Genomic DNA, 22,006 nt, shown 5'->3' with positions numbered 1-22,006 from the left:
AGTTTGAACATTCTTTGGCATTGCCTTTCTTTGGGATTGGAATGAAAACTGACCTTTTCCAGTCCTGTGGCCACTGCTGAGTTGTCCAAATTTGCTGGCATATTGAGTGCAGCACTTTCACAGAATCATCTTTTAGATTTTGAAATAGCTCAACTCAAATTCCATCACCTCCACTAGCTTTGTTCATAGTGATGCTTCCTAAGGCTAACTTAACTTTGCATTCCAGGATGTCTGTCTCTAGGTGAGTGATCACACCATCATGGTTATCTGGGTCATGAAGATCTTTTCTGTAATGTTCTGTGTATTCTTGCCACCTCTTCTTAATATCTTCTGCTTCTGTTAGGTCCATACCAATTCTGTCCTTAATTGTGCCCATCTTTGCAATGAAGTATTCCTTTGGTATCTCTAATTTTCTTGAAGAGATCTCTAGTCTTTCCCATTCTCTTGTTTTCTTCTATTTCTTTGCATTGATCACTGAGGAAGGCTTTCTTATCTCTCCTTACTATTCATTGGAACTCTTCATTCAGATGGATATATCTTTCCTTTCTCCTTTGCCTTTTGCTCGCGTTTAACTTGGGTGATTTTCTTTACCTAGTCTTCCAGTTCACTGATCCATTGCTTTCTATCATCTAACCTACTGTTGATTCCTTGTGGTGTATTTTTCATTTGTTATTGTATTCCTCATCTGTTCAGACCTTCTTTATACTTTTTAACTTTATATTAAACTTCTCATATCTTCCAGTTTATTGAGAATCTCTATTACTATTCCCTGGAACTCTTCATGAAATAAGTGGCTTATCTCCACCTTGGTTTTTTTTTGTCCCCCCCTGAGGTTTTGTCTTGGTACTTCCTTTGGAGCATATTCCTCTGTCATCATTTTGATTGATTCTCTGGTTTATCCTCTGACTTGTCTCTATGTATTAAATAGGTCATTTATATTTCCTGATCCTGGAGAAGTGGCCTTACATAGGAGATGTAGTCTGGTTGCACATTCCCCTCTCTCACCAGATCTATATGTGTTAGCGGTGCTGCCTATATGGGCTGCGTGGGCCCTTCTGTTGTGTCAGGGATGACTGCTGTTGGTGTGCAGGCAGGCAGGGCTGGCCCTCAGCCTGGTTGGCTGTGAAAGCTGCTGCATGCAGTGGCTGCTTACCTGCTGGTAAAAAGGGCCAGATCCCAGTGCATCCAGCTCTGCAGCCCTGGAGTGCATAGTCCTGGGCTGGTTCTGACTTGCTGGTGGGAAGGGCTGGGTGCTTGTCTGGCTAGCTGTGGAGGCTGGGGAATTCCCTGGTGCTGCCCTGATAGAGTACTCAGATTTTTAAAACCTGCTCTTTGAACAACCATGGAATCTTGCCTCAAAAATTACCTTGAAATTCCTAAAATTGTTTTATCAAATGGAGACAGTGCAAGGAAGAATGGCAGTAGAAACAGAATGAAAGAGAAATATGAAGGGGCCCCAGGTGAGGGGCCTGAGTGTGGGGTGTGTTAAGAATTCTGAGGCATCAACCTAGACAAGCAGTAATGTTAGGGGAGTAAGCTATGCTTTGATGACCAGATTACATGAATTGTGTAAGTTAACATGGAATGTTGCAGAGAGTAAAGAACTGAAATAAAGAAAGCTTTGTAAGTACTGTTTCTTTTTGTTGAGTGCCAGTTTTATGAGCTGGTTCAGAAGAATGCTGTGTCTCTCAAGATGACAGGTTCTGGAATGAGTTTATTAACTTAATCAAACAGTAAAGACCATAGGGGAATGAAACAGATCTCACACTTAAGCAGATCTTCTGAATTCAGGATTGAATTAACATTTTAGACTCTGTCTAAGAGGGTCTAAATTGGACTGTTTTAGTGGTATAGGAACCAATGAAGGCCTTTTCTCACCACTTAAATAAAAGAGTTTCCTTCACATTTCCTGCATGAGTCAGAAGGTGTTATTTTTATCAAAACAATTCTGAAGTATTATTTTTAATAAAAGTCAGCAATTTATGAATTTGAAACTTCCATTTTAAGTTTAACAGAAAGTTTGGTTTCAAGTAGGATGTATCCACATCAATTTCATTATATTCAATGCACTTTTATTCTGAAATTAAACTTGTTCAATATCTAAGGAAAAAATGACCTTTAAATTAAACTCTGGAATATTTGCTCATCTAAGATTTCTCAAAGGTATTCCTATCTTTACTTCCCAGGATTTATAAATGCAGAAATAAAAAGTATTCCTTTAATTTCTTCTGCATAGTGAGGGGGGAAAAGTGTAGAATTAAATTTGTCACCCTCCTTGGATATGTCTCCTAAGAATAATTGTATCTAGGCCTGTAGTATTTTATGGTGGTTACTTGCTTCATAATTCTCAGATATAGAAGAATTACAGTTTTTCTATATGGTATATAATAAAGAGAAATGGTATGGCATAAATTTTTTAACCTTGTTTTTATACCTATCCTTCTGAAAAATTGCACTTACAGTAGTATAGAAATTAACATTTGAAATTGAAATCTTCATCATTTCTTCCAAGGGAACATTGTAAAAGTACCACAAGACTGAAAGCATGGACTCTGGAGCAAGGCTGCCTGTGTTTGAATCCTGGTTATACAGCCACCTACTAGCTGTATAATCTTGGGCAGGTTACTTAACTTCTCTTTGCCTCAGTGTCCATATCAGAACAGGAGTATTTTTGTGCCCGCTTCACACTGTTATTTTCAGAAAGAAATTAGTTAGTATTGGTAAAGTACTTAGAATGGTGGCCAGCATATAAGTACGTAGTGCATGTTTGGTGTGAAAAACAATGAAGTGAAATAAAGTATACAGGCCACAGAGTGCAGTGTTTAAGGATGTGGATTCTAATCCCAACTCCACTACTTGTTACCTGTGTGAATGTGGTCAGGTTGCTTAACTTCCTTAAGCCTCTGTTTCCTCCCTTGTAAAATAATTGCTGAAGATAGTATTAGCTTCTCAGAGTTTCTGAGGATTAAATGGGATGGTTCTTTTGCAAGCACGTAGTGCAATATCTGTTTCCTAGCACCGATGATTACAAATAAGTGTTATCATTTCTGTGCACATTCTGTCTGTGTTCTTGGGTTTTTTCTCTTTGATTCTCCGCTTCACACTCCTAGGTCATTTCTGGACCTTCATAGGACCAGATAGGGTTTCTCTGAAAGGTGTGGCGATGGGGGCAAGAGTGAGGGTAAGGGTGGTTGTAAGATAAATACCTAAGCTCCCATGAGGCCTTGCAGGGCGGACTTGTCTTAGGGTGTTTTCCACTCTCCATGGTCTGACCCAAGACCTTATGGGCCCAGAAACCAGAGCTGTCAGCAGTTCTGGAGCCCATCTGTCCCCTAGAGCTGGGCTTCTATTAACAAAGCTCATATGATTGATGCACAGAATGAGAATGACAATGCTTCCCTTTACAACGAGAAGTGAAACCGCTGGGGTGTGGTAGCTCGTGTTCCCACCCAAGTGCTCTTTGTGCCTGGAGACAGGCCACCTCTCTAACCAGACTGCCAACTTACTAACTTTTATATTGGGAGGCATAGCTGCTGCGTAGATCCTCAGGTCCCTCAGCTTTCCAGCATGTTCTCCCTGAAGTCATGTAAACAGGATACCAAATTCTAATCAGAAAGTAACGTGATGGAAAGTAGCACATGGAGTGAGAAGACAGCTGGTTCTCAGACTCATAGGTTTAATGGAATTAAAGGCAGATTTATAATAAAAAGGGGCATGCCACTAGCCCAGAGCACCCTTTCCCTGAGGGTTTTCCCTGAGCATTTGAGTGATCATGGACTATGCTTGCTTCTGAGGTTGCTTTGTACCTGTTTCTTGGTCTGGACTGTCTTCCTATTGGCAGAATCAGTTTAGAGCATGGTCATAACTGAGAATCCGAGACTGGCACATCTGGCCTTCAAAAGCTTTAGTTTGTCTCATACTATATAAAGATGAAGATTTAAAATTCAGGAGTATTCACGTAACTTAAAAAATTGGAAAAAAATATTTGAAAAATCCAGAGATCTATCCTTCCTGGACCCTTCCTCTATCCTTCCTGGACCCTTCCCACGTGAGGTCAATTCTCTGGAGCCTAGTAGAGACTTTCCCCTGTGGGTGAGGCTTTGGTGCTGCCTTTCAGTCCCTTCTTCTAGGTCCCTACCAGGTCCATGACATTGACTCTCATTCCCTACTGGTAATGTGCATGCCTCGAAGCATTTGAATTTGTATCGTTCTGACAGTTAAACTTGCCTTTCTTACTTACGTGCTCTGACATTCTGTATTTTTATTTCAAAGGTTTATTCTCAAATGGTAGTCTTATTTTCTCATTTCCAGATTCATTTTAATGTCGGCCCCCCAAATAACTAATTGCAAACACGTTTGAGTTTGTAAGTCCTAGAGGTTACAGTGATAGAAGACTCAAGTGTAAAGCTCATAGCTTCAAGAAAGTGGATACCCTTAATCTTTCCACAGGAAATAGGTGATGCTGCCTGCCCCCCTTCTCTGTTTCTAGATCAAGAGTCCTTTCTTCCTCCTGGGTGAAGAAATTAACTACTGTCATATTCTATACCTTTTAAAATGCTCTAGATACTATGTGCATTGAAAGAAAAATAATAGGAACATTGTATTTACAAAAGTGATAAATATGGATGCTTGGTTTACAGATGTATTTACGATGGAATTTCTTTAAGAAATAAGAGATTATTTTAGCTTCAATATTACAAATTATTAATAATCAAATACAGGAAGCTTTGCCCTTTGTTATGATTCTTAAGAACCGCAGGCTTTTTGCTGTCTCTGATGAATTCAGGAAAATGTCATTATATAATTGGATTATTGATTGTGAAAAGAAATTAGCTTTCCCAAGGAAACATATTTCTTTTCCCAATGAATAACCTGCCCCTTAATTCCTGTTAATCTTCTAAATAGAATTAATTTATGAGTGATCTATTTGGGAAAATAGATATGCTTGAGAAAAGAGAAATGTCAGTTGTAGATCTTCCTATATCTCACAGGTCTATACTACTATAAATTTAACTACTTGGTATTTTGAATAATCCTTAGGGTGCAAGGTAATAACATATTCTTTTCTCTCTGCTTCATAGCATCTTGTATAGATCTCTTATAATAACATGTACTCCATCTTAATTAAACTGCTCCTAAATTAAATAATGAATTACCACAATCTCTAGCACATGGTTATTTCTCCATTTCATCATCATCATTTACTTAAAAGTTTTTTTCCTCAATTAGACTTCCTATTTCTTGATTATAAGGATTACTTCAAGTGTGTTTCTCTCTTAAAGATTGCTTCAAGTATGGTCTCTCTAACCAGTGTGGGGCACATAGCAGATACTCAGTAACTGATGAACTGAACTCATTGGAAATAGGAGTTCTTCTCAGATCCCTTTCAGATGTGCATTCTGACATTATTGTTGAGAATGCTTCAGGAAGAATGGCTGAATATTCACCATTCTTTTGACTCAAGAAATATAGATAAATAACTAAAAAAAATAAAGTTTTAAATTAAAAAACATAAAAATTAAAAATAATAAACCACTAAAAGTATTATAAACAATGATAAAACAAGCTACACCCTGAAAAGGGATTTCTGTAGTTCATATAATTGACAAAGAAGTTGAAGTTTAGTATATGAAGACAGCCCAAAAGTAAGAAGAAGAAAAACAACCTGTTAGGGAAGAGGCAAATAATAATTAGATCAGATACTCAACTTCAGCAGTAATTAGAGAAACCAAAATTAAAATGCTGAGATTCTATACCCGTCGCAAACAAATGACAAAAATGTCAGAGTCTGGAATATCAGTACTGTGGAGACAGTAGGAATCTAGAGTAAGAAAGACTCTTGTACATTGATGGCTGAATTGTAAATTGTCTAATTATGTTGGGATGCAGTTTGACAGTTTCCAGTAAAGGTGCAGCTGTGCATATCCAATGACTCTACGGTTCTGTCCCCTCTTATTACAATCCTGTCCACCTCTTGCACGTGTTTAAGAATTAGAGTAGCTTAATAGTAGCAATAGGGACTTCCTTGGTCCCTATAGTTGGGACCAGTGGTTGGGACTCTGTGCCTCCAAAGCAGGGGGTGCAAGTAATGACCTCTGGTTGAGGAACTAAGATCCCACATGAAATCATTTTAAAAATTAAGAAAAATAGTAGCAATAAATTAGAGATAACCTAAGTCTACCAATAGGGGAATGGTTGTATGAATTGGAATGCTATAGAGCAATTAAAAAGATTACACTGTGTAGAACTATTAATACATATAACTTCAAGATAATGCTAAGCAAAAAAATAAAACTAAAAATTAAAGCATCTACATGTCATGCTACAATTTTATGAAGCCTAAAATATGCAAACAAGTATCTTATTTATGGATAAACACATGTTTAATGGAAATATAAAAAGATGCATGGGTATGATAAAAGATAATCCTATAGAGTATTTACCTAAGGAGGAAATGGGGTAGGCAGGAGCATATGGTGGCTTTAATTGTATCTGAAATGTTTTATTTCTTCCAGGAAATCTGAAGCAAATTTTGCATTATGTTAAGGTTTTCAAGAGAGTCAACAGACTCTGTAGGAGGTTTAAGTTATCAGGATAAGTAGGCTTTGAGAATAAAATAGAGCAGTATACTCACTGCCTGGCAAACACGTCAGTGTGTCAGCACTATGTAAATTCCAATCCTGGTTAGCTTTACTAAACTTGAAAAGGGCCTGACTCCTGTCTCAGACTGAGTACCATTAGCTGTGTGATTTTTAAAGAAGGAATACTGTGGAAACCCAGGGGAATACAAAAGCATGGGTGGTACCTAAGATAATATGAAGACTTTTGAGGACTTGATCGAGCCAGAAAAAAACAACCAGCCAACCAAGATTTAGATTTTATACTGGAGTGGGTAGCCATTTCCCTTCTCAGGGCATCTTCCCAATCCAGGGATCAAACCTGGGTCTTCCACATTGCAGCCAGATTCTTTACCATCTCAGCCACCAGAGAAGCCCCAGCTAGGAAAGCAATTCTGCCCAATTCAGAGACCAGAAGCCTTTCACTGAGCAAATAATAGGCCAGTTTATTTACATTGATCCAAGACTAACTAAATCAATGTAAAACATATTATTATGAATATTTGGCTGTCAATATGTTGACAGTTGAATAAATTGAAGCTATATTTCTATGAAGTCAATAAAAGAACTTTCAGGAAGCCAAGAGAAAAAAAAAAAAATCAAAGACCTTAGCTGATCTTAGAAGGTACACTGGAGGGCCTCCTGTAGCTTGCTGTGGGTTCCTGTCTCTCTCTGCCCTCTCATTGTCTCTCTCAACATATCTTCTAGCCACACTGAAAAATTAGATAATGCATAAGTTTGGACTGATGAAGAATGGAGAGAGTGGTAGAGAAAAGCACTCTCATTTCTGTTACTTTGCTTTAAAAAAAGTAAGAGTAGTCCATTTAGAGTGAGAAAAATGTAGTACAGTAGAGAAATATAAAATATGAAACTTATTTCATTTTAAAGAATAGCATGTTCTTTTCAGTTTGCCTAAGGGGTATACAAATTCACTTTCATTTTATGAGATTCATGCAATAGGTAATAAACCAAGTGAAATGACTGGCCTTCTCCTTGTCCTCCCCCAGTCACTCTCTTATTTCAAATCTCTTTTCCTAGACATAACCATTTGTCCACAGTTGGTGTGCAGTCATCCTGGTCCTTTTCTATGACTTTGTATATAAAAATGTATGTACCCATAACTGGGATAATGTATTTTTCTGAAACATGTTATTTCCATTGAATGTATTTTAGGGAGCTTAGCATGTCAGTGCATCTAGATAGCATTTTAAAAAAAATTAGCTATATAGTGTTCCTTAGTATAGTTAACTCATTATTTAACACTTCAACTCTTCATGGCCTATTGCAAAGTTTCTGGTTTTTTACTACTACAAAAAATTCTGCAGTGAATATTCCAGTACATCCATCATTACCATAAAGGGCAAATGTGCTTTAATGAATGGCAAGATCTAGGAAATACAGTAACACTGTCCAGAATTTTCTCTTCTCATCTCTGTTATTTTTCTTGGGTGGCCTCATTTTCAGACAACCTTACTTTGTGTGGTAGCCAATATGTCAACCAGGAGTTCCACACTTACATTCTATTGACTTTATAGCCTCTCTGTCAATATCAGCAGAAGTGCAGGGGTTGGCTCTTGCTTCACCAGCTTGGGTCCTGTGTCCATTCTTGACCCTGTCACTGTAGTTTTGTGGATAATTTATACCGATCATTCAAGCCTGCATCACCTGCCCACTTGTGGGGCTAGGCCAGCAGAGTATAAACCACACGGATTGAGAGGGAGGGTGGAATGGGTGGTTTGCTAGATAAAAATCAGGATTATGATAATAGAAGGAGGAGGTATGTGTGCTGCTCAGACAAATATATAATTGTCATTACAAATGTCTCATAGATAGTGTTTTTTTTTTAATGTTTTTGTGAGTAGAAGATAGACTTACTAATGGTATCCAGATTTATGTCATAGGACCAGAGGATTCTTATAAGAATCATTCCAAATCTTTGCCAGAGTAATGAAATAAGTCTATTATTTATATTTAATATTGTATGTGAAAAGAAAACACATTATAGATTAAGGATCATTAACACTATGAAAGAGAGATTGTTTTTCGGTTCAGAAAAGTGTTACTGAATGTGTTTGCTAAATATTCAGTGATAATGATAGATCGTATCAATGACATGATAGTTTCCTAGTCTTAAAACACATTTGTTAATATTCTATTATTTGCCAACCCTTAGTACAGGTTCTATATTTTATTTATTCATTTACTAAACAATGTTTATTAAATTCTGCTATGGACTGGTCACCGTCCAAGGGGCTGGGAATAAAATACTGACTACAACAAGGTCCCTGCTCTCGCGTTTCTTTCATTCTTGTTAGGGGCCGCAGACTATCAATAAGGAAATAAAGAAGAAAATTCCAGGTTGTGATTTACCATGAAGGAAATATAAAGAACATGAGATGAAAAGTAACTGGTGAAGGTCATTTCAGGTAAGGTGGTAAAGGAAGCCTTCCCCGAAGAGACAACATTTAAATTGCAACCTGAGGACTAAGAATGAACCCCAAATTCTAGACCTGTGTTATGCAATATGGTAGCCACTAGCCATGTGTTCGGAGAAGGCGATGGCACCCCACTCCAGTGCTCTTGCCTGGAAAATCCCATGGACAGAGGAGCCTGGTGGGCTGCAGTCCATGGGCTCGCGAAGTTGGACACAACTGAGCGGCTTCACTTTCACTTTTCACCTTCATGCACTGGAGAAGGAAATGGCAACCCACTCCAGTGTTCTTGCCTGGAAAATCCCAGGGACACGGGAGCCTGGTGGGCTGCCGTCTATGGGGTCGCACATAGTCGGACACGACTGAAGTAGCTTAGCAGGAGCAGCAGCAGCCATGTGTTAGCTACTGAGTACGCAAATATAGCTAATTGAGATTAAAATGTACTCTAAATGTAAAATATACACTAGTTCCCCAAGGCTAGTACAGAAATTGTAAAGTAACTAATTTTATATTGATTATAGATTAAAATGATAGTATTTTAGATATATTAGGATAAACATTATCAAAATTAAGTTTACATGTTGCTTTTCCCTTTTATAATATGATGAAAATGTTTAAAATTGCATATGTGACTCAGTTTATCTTTCTATTGAACAGTCCTGCTCTACTTGCTAGTATTGATATGCATGTTTTCATCTTTTTGTTCTTGCTGATAGCAGTTGAATTTCTGTAGAAGACTCTCTTCCAAGGATCTAAGTCTATAATATTTACTGACTGAAATGTCCAAATATAATAATTCAACATGTGATCAAATTTAATACAGCTGAGAGTTAAGACGTATTGGATGGTGGGGAAAGCACAGAACATTGCTGCAATTGCTAGAGCAGTTCTCTCATTAGTCATGTTCCTGTGGAAATGTTTGAGAAAAAGATAAAGGAAGACTCTGAGTTGGAGAGGTAGGCAGAGTTAGCAGTACAAGGTAATGACAGCGTAGGACAGGATTTCTGTGGGAATCAGAGACAGCAAGCCATAAAGATCTATTTCCATTCTCTACTTGGTGAAGAAGATTCTATTATGTTCTGTGGAATTGCCACTTCTTGAATATTAAAGTAAGAGTTTGATCCTATACTGTTTGCACTGATGAAATGTTAGTGAAACTCTTTTTATATCCCTGTCAGATCGATGTTGGCGAGTTCACACACATTTAATAACATTACATGAATTCATTGCCAAGAGTAAGCAGGGTCGTTTTTCTCTGAGCCATGCTGTTATTCAAATTTCCATTTGTGGTTTGTGCCATAGGGAAGAAGTTGATGATTTTGAAAACGCACATCTGATTTAGCAGGTGAAAATTTTCAATTTTAGTTTGTAAACATTTGAGACCCCCCAATGTGATGTTTGTTATGTAATCTAACAGTTTTGCGGGGGGAAACTCTATCCCTACTGGTTTGAGAGAGAGTTGAGTCATATCCTGTGAATGTGAAGCAACGGTATTTAAACATCACGGGTTCCTCTTACTTTCATTCTAAGTCGCTGCTGTTCAGAGCAGCAAGTGTTCTCTGCAAAGAGGCTGCTACTAGCCCTGAGAGGAGTACAGCCTCTCTTGCTGGGATTCAGTAACGAAAGCCAAATCTGAAGATGCAGTTCTGTCACTGGAGTGAAAGATGTTTAGTTTATTTCTAATCAACTATGCTGTATAGCTGCAAGCTGAAAGGTGCCTGTAATTTGCCAGTTATTTATAATAAGGTAAGTGTTATATTTTGATTTACTCACTGTATTGTGGCCGCCTTGAATTAACGTGGCTGTTATAGTATGTGATCATGCCTCAGAAAATGCCTTCTGACAGGATCTTAAAGGTGGCTTGGAGATTCTTGTGCAAATAATTTTGAATTTATGGTACAGCCCACTTATGAGATACTTAATAGATTGATATTGCTTGCATGATAGTTTTTAATGATCAATATAGTGCCTGAGATGTGAAAACATTGTAGTAGCTTTATATTGTTTTTAAGGATTAAGTAGTACCAGAATCATAGTTTTTCTTCTTGCTACCCTGTTATCTTGGTTAAAGGTAAAATGTAAATGAATAAAATTCCTATGATTATATTTGGATTTTATTTAAAATAATGATAGCTCAATAACTGTATTTCTCCATTACAAAAAAAATGGTCTTACTGATTTTTAGAAAGTTGAAAAGTAGTGTCTCTTGCTTTGACTTTTTATTTAAGTGAAAGGCCATCATTTTTAGACTTCTCATCTGTTTGTTTCAAATTTTAAATGAGTTTATTATCATAAGCCTGTTTCCTGAGCTGTTGTTGGAGACACTCATATATACATTGTATGGATGGAGAAATCTGTGGAATAGAGAAGTGGACAAGAGGTTTGCTTTTTAAATTCTTGAAGATTGCTGAGGAAAGGTGGGAGTGGAAAACAGGAATGTTGTCTTGGTTTTTTATTGATTAAAGAAATGGTATCAAGTCAGAGCTAAAGGTGTATCTGGTATCATATCACTCTGGATAGTCATATTTAAGGCATTTGAATTCTTCTGAAGTAGAAAAGGTTAATTTGTGAGAGCTACAGCTATGAATTTGTGAGATGTTGATGAATTGAAGGGATTTTCTATCTTTAGTGACAGTTGGTATTAGAATACTTTTTCTTCTTAATTGACCCACTGTCATGCTTAGAGATTATTTCATTTTCTATTCAAAATTATGCCCACTACAAAATTGCTAGATTCTAACTACAACTTGGAGGTTATTTTCCATTAGATATGTACATTTAATAACTCATGTTTTGCAAAGGCTGAAGTGAAGGCATGAAATTTTCCTCTTCTGTGAAGGGGAAATTAAAATTAGTTTAGCTTCCAAATATTTAAAGGCAGTATTCTGAATTAGAAAAGGAAAACTTCAAACAAAATGACTTAGCACTCTGAGCTTTGGAGACCTTGCATAGTGAAAATGCACATATCCCAAAAGATGAGAATGCAAGAGGTTATAAATAGAACAACCTGATGTTTGATATATAGAAAAGTCTGCTTTTATGCCTGGACAAGGGTGGGGCTATTCTGTTAAGTATTCTCCTTGAGACTTTTTCCTTATGCTATATGTGAATTAGGAAATGTCAATAAAGCGATAGAATGTAGTAATCTACATCAAGACAAAAGTGTGTCTTATTACAATTGACACTGTTTCCAATTCTTGAATCTGGATTATAATGGCCATCCAAACTGTTATTGTGAATGAAAACTCAGGCTGATAAAATGCTGTAAAACTCAAGTTTTGATAATATGCTCTGTTACAAATGTAGACTTAGTTTTAATGACATTGTACAGCCAACTGGTAATTACCTGATTAGATTGCTTCTCCTCCTTCCTTTCTGTTTTCCTCATCCTTTGGCTGTTTTCCTGCTTCTTTGCACATCCAAGAGGAGTGTGGGTAATGGGCAGAGAGATAGGAGGAGAGTGAATAGACCAAATAGGGTGCCGTCTCTATTTCTCACCTCTCGTAATGGTTCTGGTGGGGAGTGAGGTCAGAAAGAGGTTAGATACAATGGCAAAAATAAGTCTTTTAGATTTCAGTTATTTAGGAAATTCCTTGACCTTTGAGACAAAGAATAACTGGGAGCATGGTTGGGACAAATTTATCAACCTTACAGAATTATTGCAAAGAGGTAGTATCACATCTGTTGTATAACTTTATTTGACTGTAATGTTTTATATATGTTTCTGTGGAATTGTTTGTGTCTTCTTGAAGGAAAAGCACCGACAAGATATCAGAGATACTCAGAATTCCACTCTGGATTCAGACCATTTATTTTCAGAAGTGAGGGTCTCCTTTTTCTCTTATTTTGTAAACTATTTTACTTGTGAATTTCTAGCTTATATAAAAATAGTATGCAAAGGTAAGCTTCAAAAATAAAAATAAAAACCTAATTTTACCCAAGCCTTAGTGCTGTTCGAAAATTTCAAATAGCTAGAGAAAACTCATCCTCACTCAAAAGATACTTACCAAGTGGCAATTACATCTTATCTTTAACCTAAAATCAACACCCAATTAGGGGCTACACTAGCAGAAGCACATAACATAAAATTTTAAAACATTTTTCTTTTAAGTAAAGCTTTGTCTGAAGGGTTCAGGGTGAGAAACTTGAGTAGGAAGAAATTATTTTATGGAGTACTTTTTCTGACTCCTGAAAACTAAATCTTTCTGGGTTATGCTTTACATCTTAGAGTCTCTAGTGAATCCTACTGGATTGCAAAAGCAGCACATTCACCGGGAAAAATAAATAGTGATCGCTCTCCTGCCTACTTCTGAAAATCTGTTATGAGGGTCACATCTACTTCTGAAAAATCACATGAGACTTTGTGAGAAAGCACTTGTGAACTTGACAGAGCTTGAAAATATCACTATCACTGAATAAGATATACAGAATTATATAGATATTTGGAAGTGAACTTAGATGTGTTTATCTTCTTACTTCAGAAAGAAGGGAATTAAGGTCCAGAATGCTTAAGGAAAGTGCCTGACTTCGCTCAGCTAGTACCTAAACTTGGATCTTTTTGTCTCCTCAGTTAGCTAGAAATTGATCACAAGATTAGCTGTTTCCTGCTGTTAAGAGTTTTTCTGGGTTTTTATAAAGATAAATACTATTTGCAGCATTGATGCACATCCTTATAAGAAAGTATATCCTTGCAGAATGTTTCACAGAAGACATATTGCCCTGTCTACAAGTTTTGTGGGCTGAGAATTCTCATTGGATCTAGTTTAACGGAGCACAAATTTGTGGAGTGAAAATCAAACTATAGCATCTGACTCTTGCAATCTCTTAGCTATTGCCACAGTAGAACTGTCCAAGCTCTTCTCTGGAGAGTTGAATCATAAAAGTAAACATGTGAAATGAATGGGGGGTTGATTTTGTAGCTTTTAAAACTTCAGATAGTATGGTAGATTGTTTTGATGCTTGTTGAAAGTGGCTAGAAAAAAAGAGATTCTTCCAAAGGTTACCCTTAAAAAGAGATTCAGTTCAGTTCAGTTCAGTCACTCAGTCGTGTCAGGAAAATTTAAAAAAAAAAAAAACAAATGAATTTCCATTCATTTCTGTTAGAATTGATCTGGCTATTTTATATTTATGGAACACTATTTTTCAGTGAGATGAGATGGGAGAACAATGACTTTTCATAATTATAAAAGTTAATGACATATATCTTATGCTAATGAACAAATTAGAGTCATAAAGAAAATTTTTCTTTAAAGCCTCTTAACACTAAAATTGGAAGACAGGTTAATTAAAAGGTTTCTTGTATTGGTGGTATTAATAAAGTTTATATCTAATTCCTAAGAGTTCAAAATAGGGTCACCATTTCCTTTAATAAAAATGTGCCTCTCATGAAAAGTATATACTATAATCTTCATTTCCTGTGTTCTAATTTATACCTTCAATAAATAAGTGGAATTTAACATCATGCAATCTAGTGAACAGATTCTAGCTCTGCTTTGTAATAAAATTCAAGTGTACCTTGATTCCAAGAACTGCATAAATCTATAACTGGTAGGAGATAAAGGAAAACTGATTTGAAAAGACCTTGATGCTGGGAAAGATTGAAGGCAGGAGGAGAAGGGGACAACAGAGGATGAGATGGTTGCATGGCGTCACCGACTCAATGGACATGAGTTTGAGTGAACTGCAGGAGTTGGTGATGGACAGGGAGGCCTGGAGTGTTGCAATCCATGGGATTGCAAAGAGTCAGACACGCCTGAGCGACTGAACTGAAATGATGAAATGAATAGTTTAAAAACTTCACTAAACATAAGTGTGGTGAGATTGTGTGTGATCTGAGGGACAGAGCTCTGGGCTGTAGGGTGGGTAGTGGGAGAAGCAGTAGTTTTTGCACCCTTGATACCTCCTGTGGTTTTGGAACTGACCAGGAAGCCCGTGTCTTTTTTTTATTTTGTTTTCTTATCTACAAAGTTGACAAAACATGTCCATGGTAGATGACAATCCCACACACCCTATAGGTACTTTGTAAATACTGGTTACTCACCCTATGAACATCGAGGTGGGTGAAGCTCTTTCAGGTCAGAGAGTCCATAGAGGTACCAGTGTCGTTAAGTACCAAGTGCTGTGCTTAGTTACTTGGTCATGTCCGATTCTTTGTGACCCAATGGAGACTGCCAGGCTCCTCTGTCCTTGGGGATTCTCCAGGTAAGAATTCTGGAGCACGTTTCCCTGTCCTCTTTCAGGGAATCTTCCCAACACAGGGATCAAATCCAGGTCTCCCGCATTGGAGGCAGATTCTTTACCATTTGAGCCACTAGGAAAGCCCATGAATACTAGAGTGGGTAGTCTATCCCTTCTCCAGGGGATCTTCTTGACCCAGGAATTGAACCAAGGTCTCCTGTATTGCAGGTGAAATTCCTTACCAGCTGCGCTACCAGGGAAGACTGTAAGTGCCAAGGTTGGTAATGAACACCCCCTTGAGAGATACCCAAGTAGAAAAGCTTCAGAGATGATCTATTGGGTTTTAATTCCATCTTAATTCATTGAGGTACTCAAATTAGTCACTTGGTCTCCTTTTACTTGAGTCATTTCACTAGTGGGATGGATTAGTAATATTCCCTCATGGCAATTTACTGCATACCCAAATGTAACAAAACAAATTCCAAATTCTGCTCTCCACAGGTGTTTCTAAGATGAAAATAGCAATAATGGCTAACATGTAAGTCAGTCTCTGTAATACATTTTAATGAACTGTCTTAATTTATTTCTTAAAAGTACCTTATGGGATTTGGGCCCTATTATTATTGTTCTCTTTCACAGGAGAAGAAACTGAAATATAAATTAGGTGACTTATCCCAACAATCACCCAAATGGTGTTATAATGATCAGAGTTGAACCTAGGTAGTCAGGCTTCAGAGCCAAGATTCTTTATGTTCAATGCTGCCTCCAGTTAGATTACCTTGATCCCAGTAATATGAAGTGACTGCTATAAAGTACTACAGAAAGGAAAAGAAATCTTTTAAATGTTACTACATTTAATTATTTTGATGACTCTAGCATTCTCACTTGTGGTGAAACCCAGGCCTTTATGAACCAGAAACAAGCTGAAGTTATTTGGGAATTCATAGAGAATGAGGCTAGTAATAAAGCAAAATGCATCAGGAATGAACAGACATAACCAGTCCTTCTAGGGGACCTAGTCTTGGATGATGTGAAAAGATTTCATATTTTTGAGAGAGAAACAACTTTCAATGCACACATTGTCAGCAGTCCTAGGAAAGCTTCTGGGAATTTATGTTTTGAGGGAGAATTAATGTCATGTCCCCTTTTCTTTGTCAACTCTAAGAATTCCTGATAAAAGTCATTTGTGGGAAGGAGAATATTGGATGAATAGTAGAAGGATTTTAGGTCCATTATGTGACTACATCCATTTTGATCTGCCTTCTCCAAAGACTCCACAAATTATGCTTGAATTTCTTGGGTAATTTTCTTTTTAAAAAATTTAGTTTTAATTGAAGGATAATTACTTTACAATATTGCATTGGTTTCTGCCATCATCACTGTGAATCAGTCATAGGTACACAGGTGGCCCCTTCCTCTTGAACCTCCTTCCCACCTCCAGCCCCTTCCCACCCATCTAGGTTGTCACAGAGCCCTGGTTTGGGTTCCCTGAGTCATACAGCAAATTCCCACTGGCATCTGTTTTACGTATGGTAGTGTATATGTCTCCATGCTACTCTCTCCATTCATCCCACCCTTGCCTCTCCCAACCCCGTGTCCATAAGTCTGTTCTCTATGTCTGTCTCCGCTGCTTCCATGCAACGGTTCATCAGTACCATATTTCTAGATTCCATATATATACTTTAATATATGGTATTCGTTTTTCTCTTTATGACTTTCTTTATCTGTATGATCATCCACCTCCTGAGAACTGACTTCTATGTGTTCCATTTTACGGCTGAGTAATAGTCCATTGTCTGTATGTACCGCAGCTTCTTTATCCATTCATCTGTCGATGGGCATCCAGGTCTCTTCCATGTCCTAGCTATTGTAAATAGTGCTGCACTGAACATTAGGGTGCCTGTGTCTTTTTCAATTTTAGTTTCCTCGGGGTACATGCCTAGTAGTGGAGTTGCTGGGTTGTATGGTAGTTTTATTTCTAGTTTTTAAAGGACTCTCCATGCTGTCTTCCGTAATGGCTCTATTACTTTACATTCTCTTGGGTAATTTTCAAACCCTCGTGTCTCCTTAAGTCTCAAAGACAAGAACTTGCTCCAGGATGTTTTGTACCCTCAGTGCTAGCACAGTGCTTAGCACACTGCAAACCCTCAGGAAGGATGCCTAGCAAGTTGGCTGTCCAGCTGGATGGATGGATGAATGGATGGACGGTGGGAATGAACGGGCACATCCAGATCTGCTCCGAGTCATGACTCATGTACCTAGACTGAATTGGGATCAGCCTCTTATTGAACTTGTGAGCACAAGGGAATGAAATGTTAAATGTAAAAGCATTTAGTTCAGTTCATCTCATACTTCATCATCTGATGGTTGTCAATATAAAACTGACATATCTATAAATCATTTCTTGCCACAAGCTTTTCCCACGAAATCATGTTAGAGATTCTTTAATTACACTATGGAACCATAGTTGGTTTACTTCCTTAATTCAAAAGCTAAATTGATACAGATATATACATACATAATTGACAAGTGTTATACATGTGCATAGAGAGAAATAATAAAATTAAAAGGTCAAAATAAGTGTGAACAGCCAAATTAATGGGAATTGTCAGAATTTGACTATTTTAAAATTTATTGTGGAAGACAATAAAAATTCAGGAAAAATAATTGAAGCAGCATATCAAAGGAAAGAAAGGTATTTAAAAAAATAATTTTAAAATATAGACTTCGTTCAGTCTTAGAACTGAAACTTTCTTTTTCCACAAAATTTCATTAGAGAGCTCAAATAAGAGGTCTGGGAACCAAAGTTTGTTTGGCATAATCAGTCAATTTTAAGGGATGGTTTCCAAAATGAAAATGGTGACTAAGGGCTTGGGTTAGGAAATGTTGCAGATTTTGAGAAAAGGTATTAAGGTCATTATTGTTTCAAGTTTTCAAGTGGGGAAAACACAGAGAAAACATTCCTGTAAAAACATCTGTTCAAAAATAAAATATATACAAGTTTTAGACAATGGGAGCAACTCTATTGCAAAAATTACACATTTATCCTTGACCCAAAGCAGTCATTAAAAACAAAACACAAAAAAAGAAAAAAATCCCAATCAGCAAGAAATTATTGGATAAATATTCTTTTCCCTGGTCCTAAACACCATAGCACATGTTCACTATTCAAAGATGTTCTAATTTTTTGTGTCCAGGTGTCTTGTGTTATTTGAATTTCATTTGAGTCCTGTGGTTCACTGTTTTCTCAAGAACCATCTTGCTTATAAATAGTATGTTCCATGTCAGCAATCAGTGGCAAGGGTTACCCTGCTCAACAGTGGACCTGCCTTTTACATGACAGAGTCTGGCCCTCGGTTTCAACATCCTTCAAATGAAGGATTCACCTTGTAGCCTCACTCACATTTTCCAAAGACGAGGAACTTTTTCTTTGTAATGTATTCTTTTCATTTTTTATGTTGCAGTTCCAAAGATATCCAGATTACTACCAGGAAGTCAGTAATATCAACAGGGAATATGACTTCTTAGGTCACTTTCAAGAAACAGTACTAAGGTGGTTATTGTTTCAACTTTTCCAAGGGAGTTAAAAATATAAAATTTTCCTGTAAAAATATTTGAACAAGTGAAACTAAATAGGGTAAAAAATATATGGAAATCGAGATGAGAGAAGCAAATGTTTTATAAAAATAGTTTTGTTCATGGGTCCTGGTGGGACCCATGGGTTTTGTTCATGGTGATGCAGAGTGTAGAGGTCCCATATGGGTGATTTTTATATAATAGACACTAATATGACTTTTTAAGAAATCAACTAATGTCTTAAAGGGCTTCCCATGTGGCTCAGCTGGTAAAGAATCTGCCTGCAATGTGGGAGGCCTGGGTTCCCTCCCTGGGTTGGGAAGATCCCCTGGAGAAAGGGAAGGCTATCCACTCAGTATTCTGGCCTGGAGAATTCCATCGCAAAGAGTTGGACATGATTGAGTGTCTTTCACATGTACATGTACAATGTCTTAAAACTATTATTTGCTACATTCAAATACGTATCTAATTGTACTCTGAGATCTTCCTCATCATGTCTGTTATTTTTTGTATGTTTTCATGAAAGACTGCTATTGCATTTTACTATTTTAATTGAAGTATTTTAACAAAAATTAAGGTCAAATTTAATGAAAAGCTAAATAGCAGTTTTATCTAAAAAGTACAATATTATTTAATTTAATAAGTCAAATAAGTTCAACATAGTGTGCCAGCGGTAAAATTTCTGGTTTCTTCCTTTACCTGAGCAGCATGTAATTCATATCGACACCTTCTAGAATTAGAAGGTGCCTTAAGATAGACTAGCTCAACTCCTTATATTTTTGAATGAAGAATATTCTGGCACGAGTAAATTAAATGACTTTTCCAAGATTATATACACCAACTCACAACAGAGTCAATCTGAACCTGGGTTTCTCACTGCAGCAATGCAGTCTTTTTACTCTATTAGTCACTGAGAGCATCATTTTCTGATCTCAGTATTCAAATGCTGCATTGGATTTTCACTTCATCTTTAAGTCGCTCAGTCATGTCTGACTCTTAAGTCCATGGAATTGTCCAGGCCGGAATACTGGAGTGGGTAGTCTTTCCCTTCTCTAGGGGATCTTCCCCAACCCAGGGATCAAACCCAGGTCTCCTGCATTGCAGGCAGATTCTTTACCAGCTGAGCCATAAAGGGAAGCCCAAGAATACTGGAGTGGGTAGCCTATCCCTTTTCCAGTGGATCTTCCTGACCCAGGAATCGAACCAGGTCTCCTGTATTGCAGGTGGATTCTTTACCAACTGAGCTATGAGGGAAGCCCTTTCACTTCACACTAGAATTTTAATTGTGCACAGCATAAATCAACTTAAGTTTGCCCCAGTTTCCTTTTGGCCACACACATTTTTTTACCATATTTTTGGAAGGGTATTTTTTTTAACCCACAGTTTCTCCATAGAAACTTTTCCTAACACCTGTACGCTTACCTTTGTTCTATGCACTTGGCCATGAAGACGTACTTGTAATTACAGAGGTGGGCCCACATTTAACCACTCTTGCACATCTAAAACTGGTTAGATTTTCCACCCCCTCCAACTTTCCAGAACCTCAACACAAACTCTTACATCAAACTGACAGAAAACTCCATAAATGAGAATTATTGTATTAGGAAACAGCATACACATCACTTCAAATCATTCAACCAAATAAATGGGAACAATTATTGAACAATGCTCCTTACTAATAACTGTACTTTTGTCATCAAAGTAATGATGAGCTGCAAGTTCCCAGCCCCATTGCCTCTCTGCGTGGCTCGTCCAGGTGTAAGATTCTCTTAGGAGATGGCCCAGGTACAGACGGCACCAGATAATCTGGTCCACTCTCTTTCTTTTAGATATGAACCAGCAAAGTCTGTGCTTGATTTGGCTTCTTATTTGCAGCTGCATTGGCGAGTGAGGAAGAGAGACTTTTTCCAGAGTATTCTTCAAAACGCTAGTTCTATGAAATCAGCATTCCGTAATCAAGTAACTTTGGGAAAAACGGCAGATTGTTTTCCGCCTCTGAATATTCACACTGGAGGCAAAAAAAAAAGCATCAAAAGCTTGAAAACTGGGCATGGTGGTTGTTTAATATTCCTTAACCCAATATTTCCCAAATAAATCCATTTTCAAAATATGACCTATTAACATTATGAAACACACTTGGGAAACACAAAATAGACATTTTTCTCACTAACTGTATGTCCTGGAGAGGGTGGTTTGGGAAATGTCAATTTACCATTCCCTCTGGGGTCTCTGTCCCTGTTTTTGTTTGTCAGTTGTTAAGTCTTGTCCGACTCTTTGCAACGCCATGGACTGCAGCACACCAGGCTTGCCTGTCCATCACCAACTTCCGGAGCTTGCTCAAACTCATGTCCATTGAGTCGGTGATGCCATCCAACCATCTCATCCTCTGTTGTCCCCTTCTCCTCCTGCCTTCAATCTTTCCCAGCATTAGGGTCTTTTCCAATGAGTTGGTTCTTCTCATCAAGTGGCATCAGTCCTTCTAATGAATATTCAGGGTTGATTTCCCTTGGGATTGACTGGTTTGATCTCCTTAGTGTCCAAGGAACTCTCAAGAGTCTTCTCTAGCACCACAGTTTGAAGGCATCCATTCTTTGGTGCTCAGCCTTCATTGTGGTCCAGTTCTCACATCTGTACATGATTATTGAAAAAGCCATAGCTTTGACTATACAGACCTTTGTCAGAAAAGCAATTTCTCTGCCTTTTAATATGCTGTCTAGATTTGTCATAATTTTTCTTCCAGGGAACAAGTTTCTTCTAATTTTATGGCTGCAGTCACTATCTGCAGTGATTTCAGAGCCCAGGAAAATAAAATCTGTCACTGTTTCCACTTTTTCCCCATCTATTTGCCATGAAGTGAAGGAATTGGATGACAGCCTCTCATAACATGAGCTCAAGACGGAACGTAAGAATAATTTTGACTTTGAGATTTTTAATTTCGTTCAATAATACTGTTCAATAATACCCAAGGTGCTATTTCTCTGAGCGGGTTTGATGACAAAAGGACAGAGGCTCAGGGCAGAGAGTAATAAACCGCTGAAATGGGAGATGGAGAAAATTTCACAGAAATGCCCCTTTAGGCTACATTGAGCAGGGTGTATTGGTGTTTTCCAGGTGGATAAGAGCACAGGTGTAGAGGCACCACTCAACATAAGAGTTCAGGAAACTGTTGTTGTTTTAAAAGTGTCTTTGGAGTCTGAGGTGGAA

The 22,006-nt window shown here is 37.6% G+C and overlaps 1 protein-coding gene across 24 annotated transcripts in view; it reads left to right on the top strand.

The window, feature by feature from the left end:
* The window catches only part of MCTP1 (multiple C2 and transmembrane domain containing 1), a 395,240-nt gene that overhangs the window by 13,948 nt on the left and 359,286 nt on the right, over positions 1-22,006 (top strand). For 14 of the 24 annotated variants that reach the window (XM_069590170.1, XM_069590151.1, XM_069590165.1 and 11 more), the window contains exon 1: positions 10,571-10,795. The exons of 3 other annotated variants lie outside the window; for them this stretch is intronic. In XM_069590170.1, coding sequence (XP_069446271.1) covers positions 10,739-10,795 — 57 coding nt within the window. In that variant the 5' untranslated portion in view covers positions 10,571-10,738. Of the gene's footprint in view, positions 1-10,558; positions 10,796-22,006 lie in introns of those variants that run through there. 7 more of the 24 variants (XM_069590149.1, XM_069590161.1, XM_069590148.1 and 4 more) reach the window with 4 other exon arrangements.

This window comes from Ovis canadensis, chromosome 5, assembly GCF_042477335.2.
Source record: "Ovis canadensis isolate MfBH-ARS-UI-01 breed Bighorn chromosome 5, ARS-UI_OviCan_v2, whole genome shotgun sequence".
In the NCBI taxonomy this organism is placed as follows: domain Eukaryota; kingdom Metazoa; phylum Chordata; class Mammalia; order Artiodactyla; family Bovidae; genus Ovis; species Ovis canadensis.
Note: the sequence above shows the minus strand (reverse complement) of the source record. Positions and strands in the feature narration are given on the sequence as shown.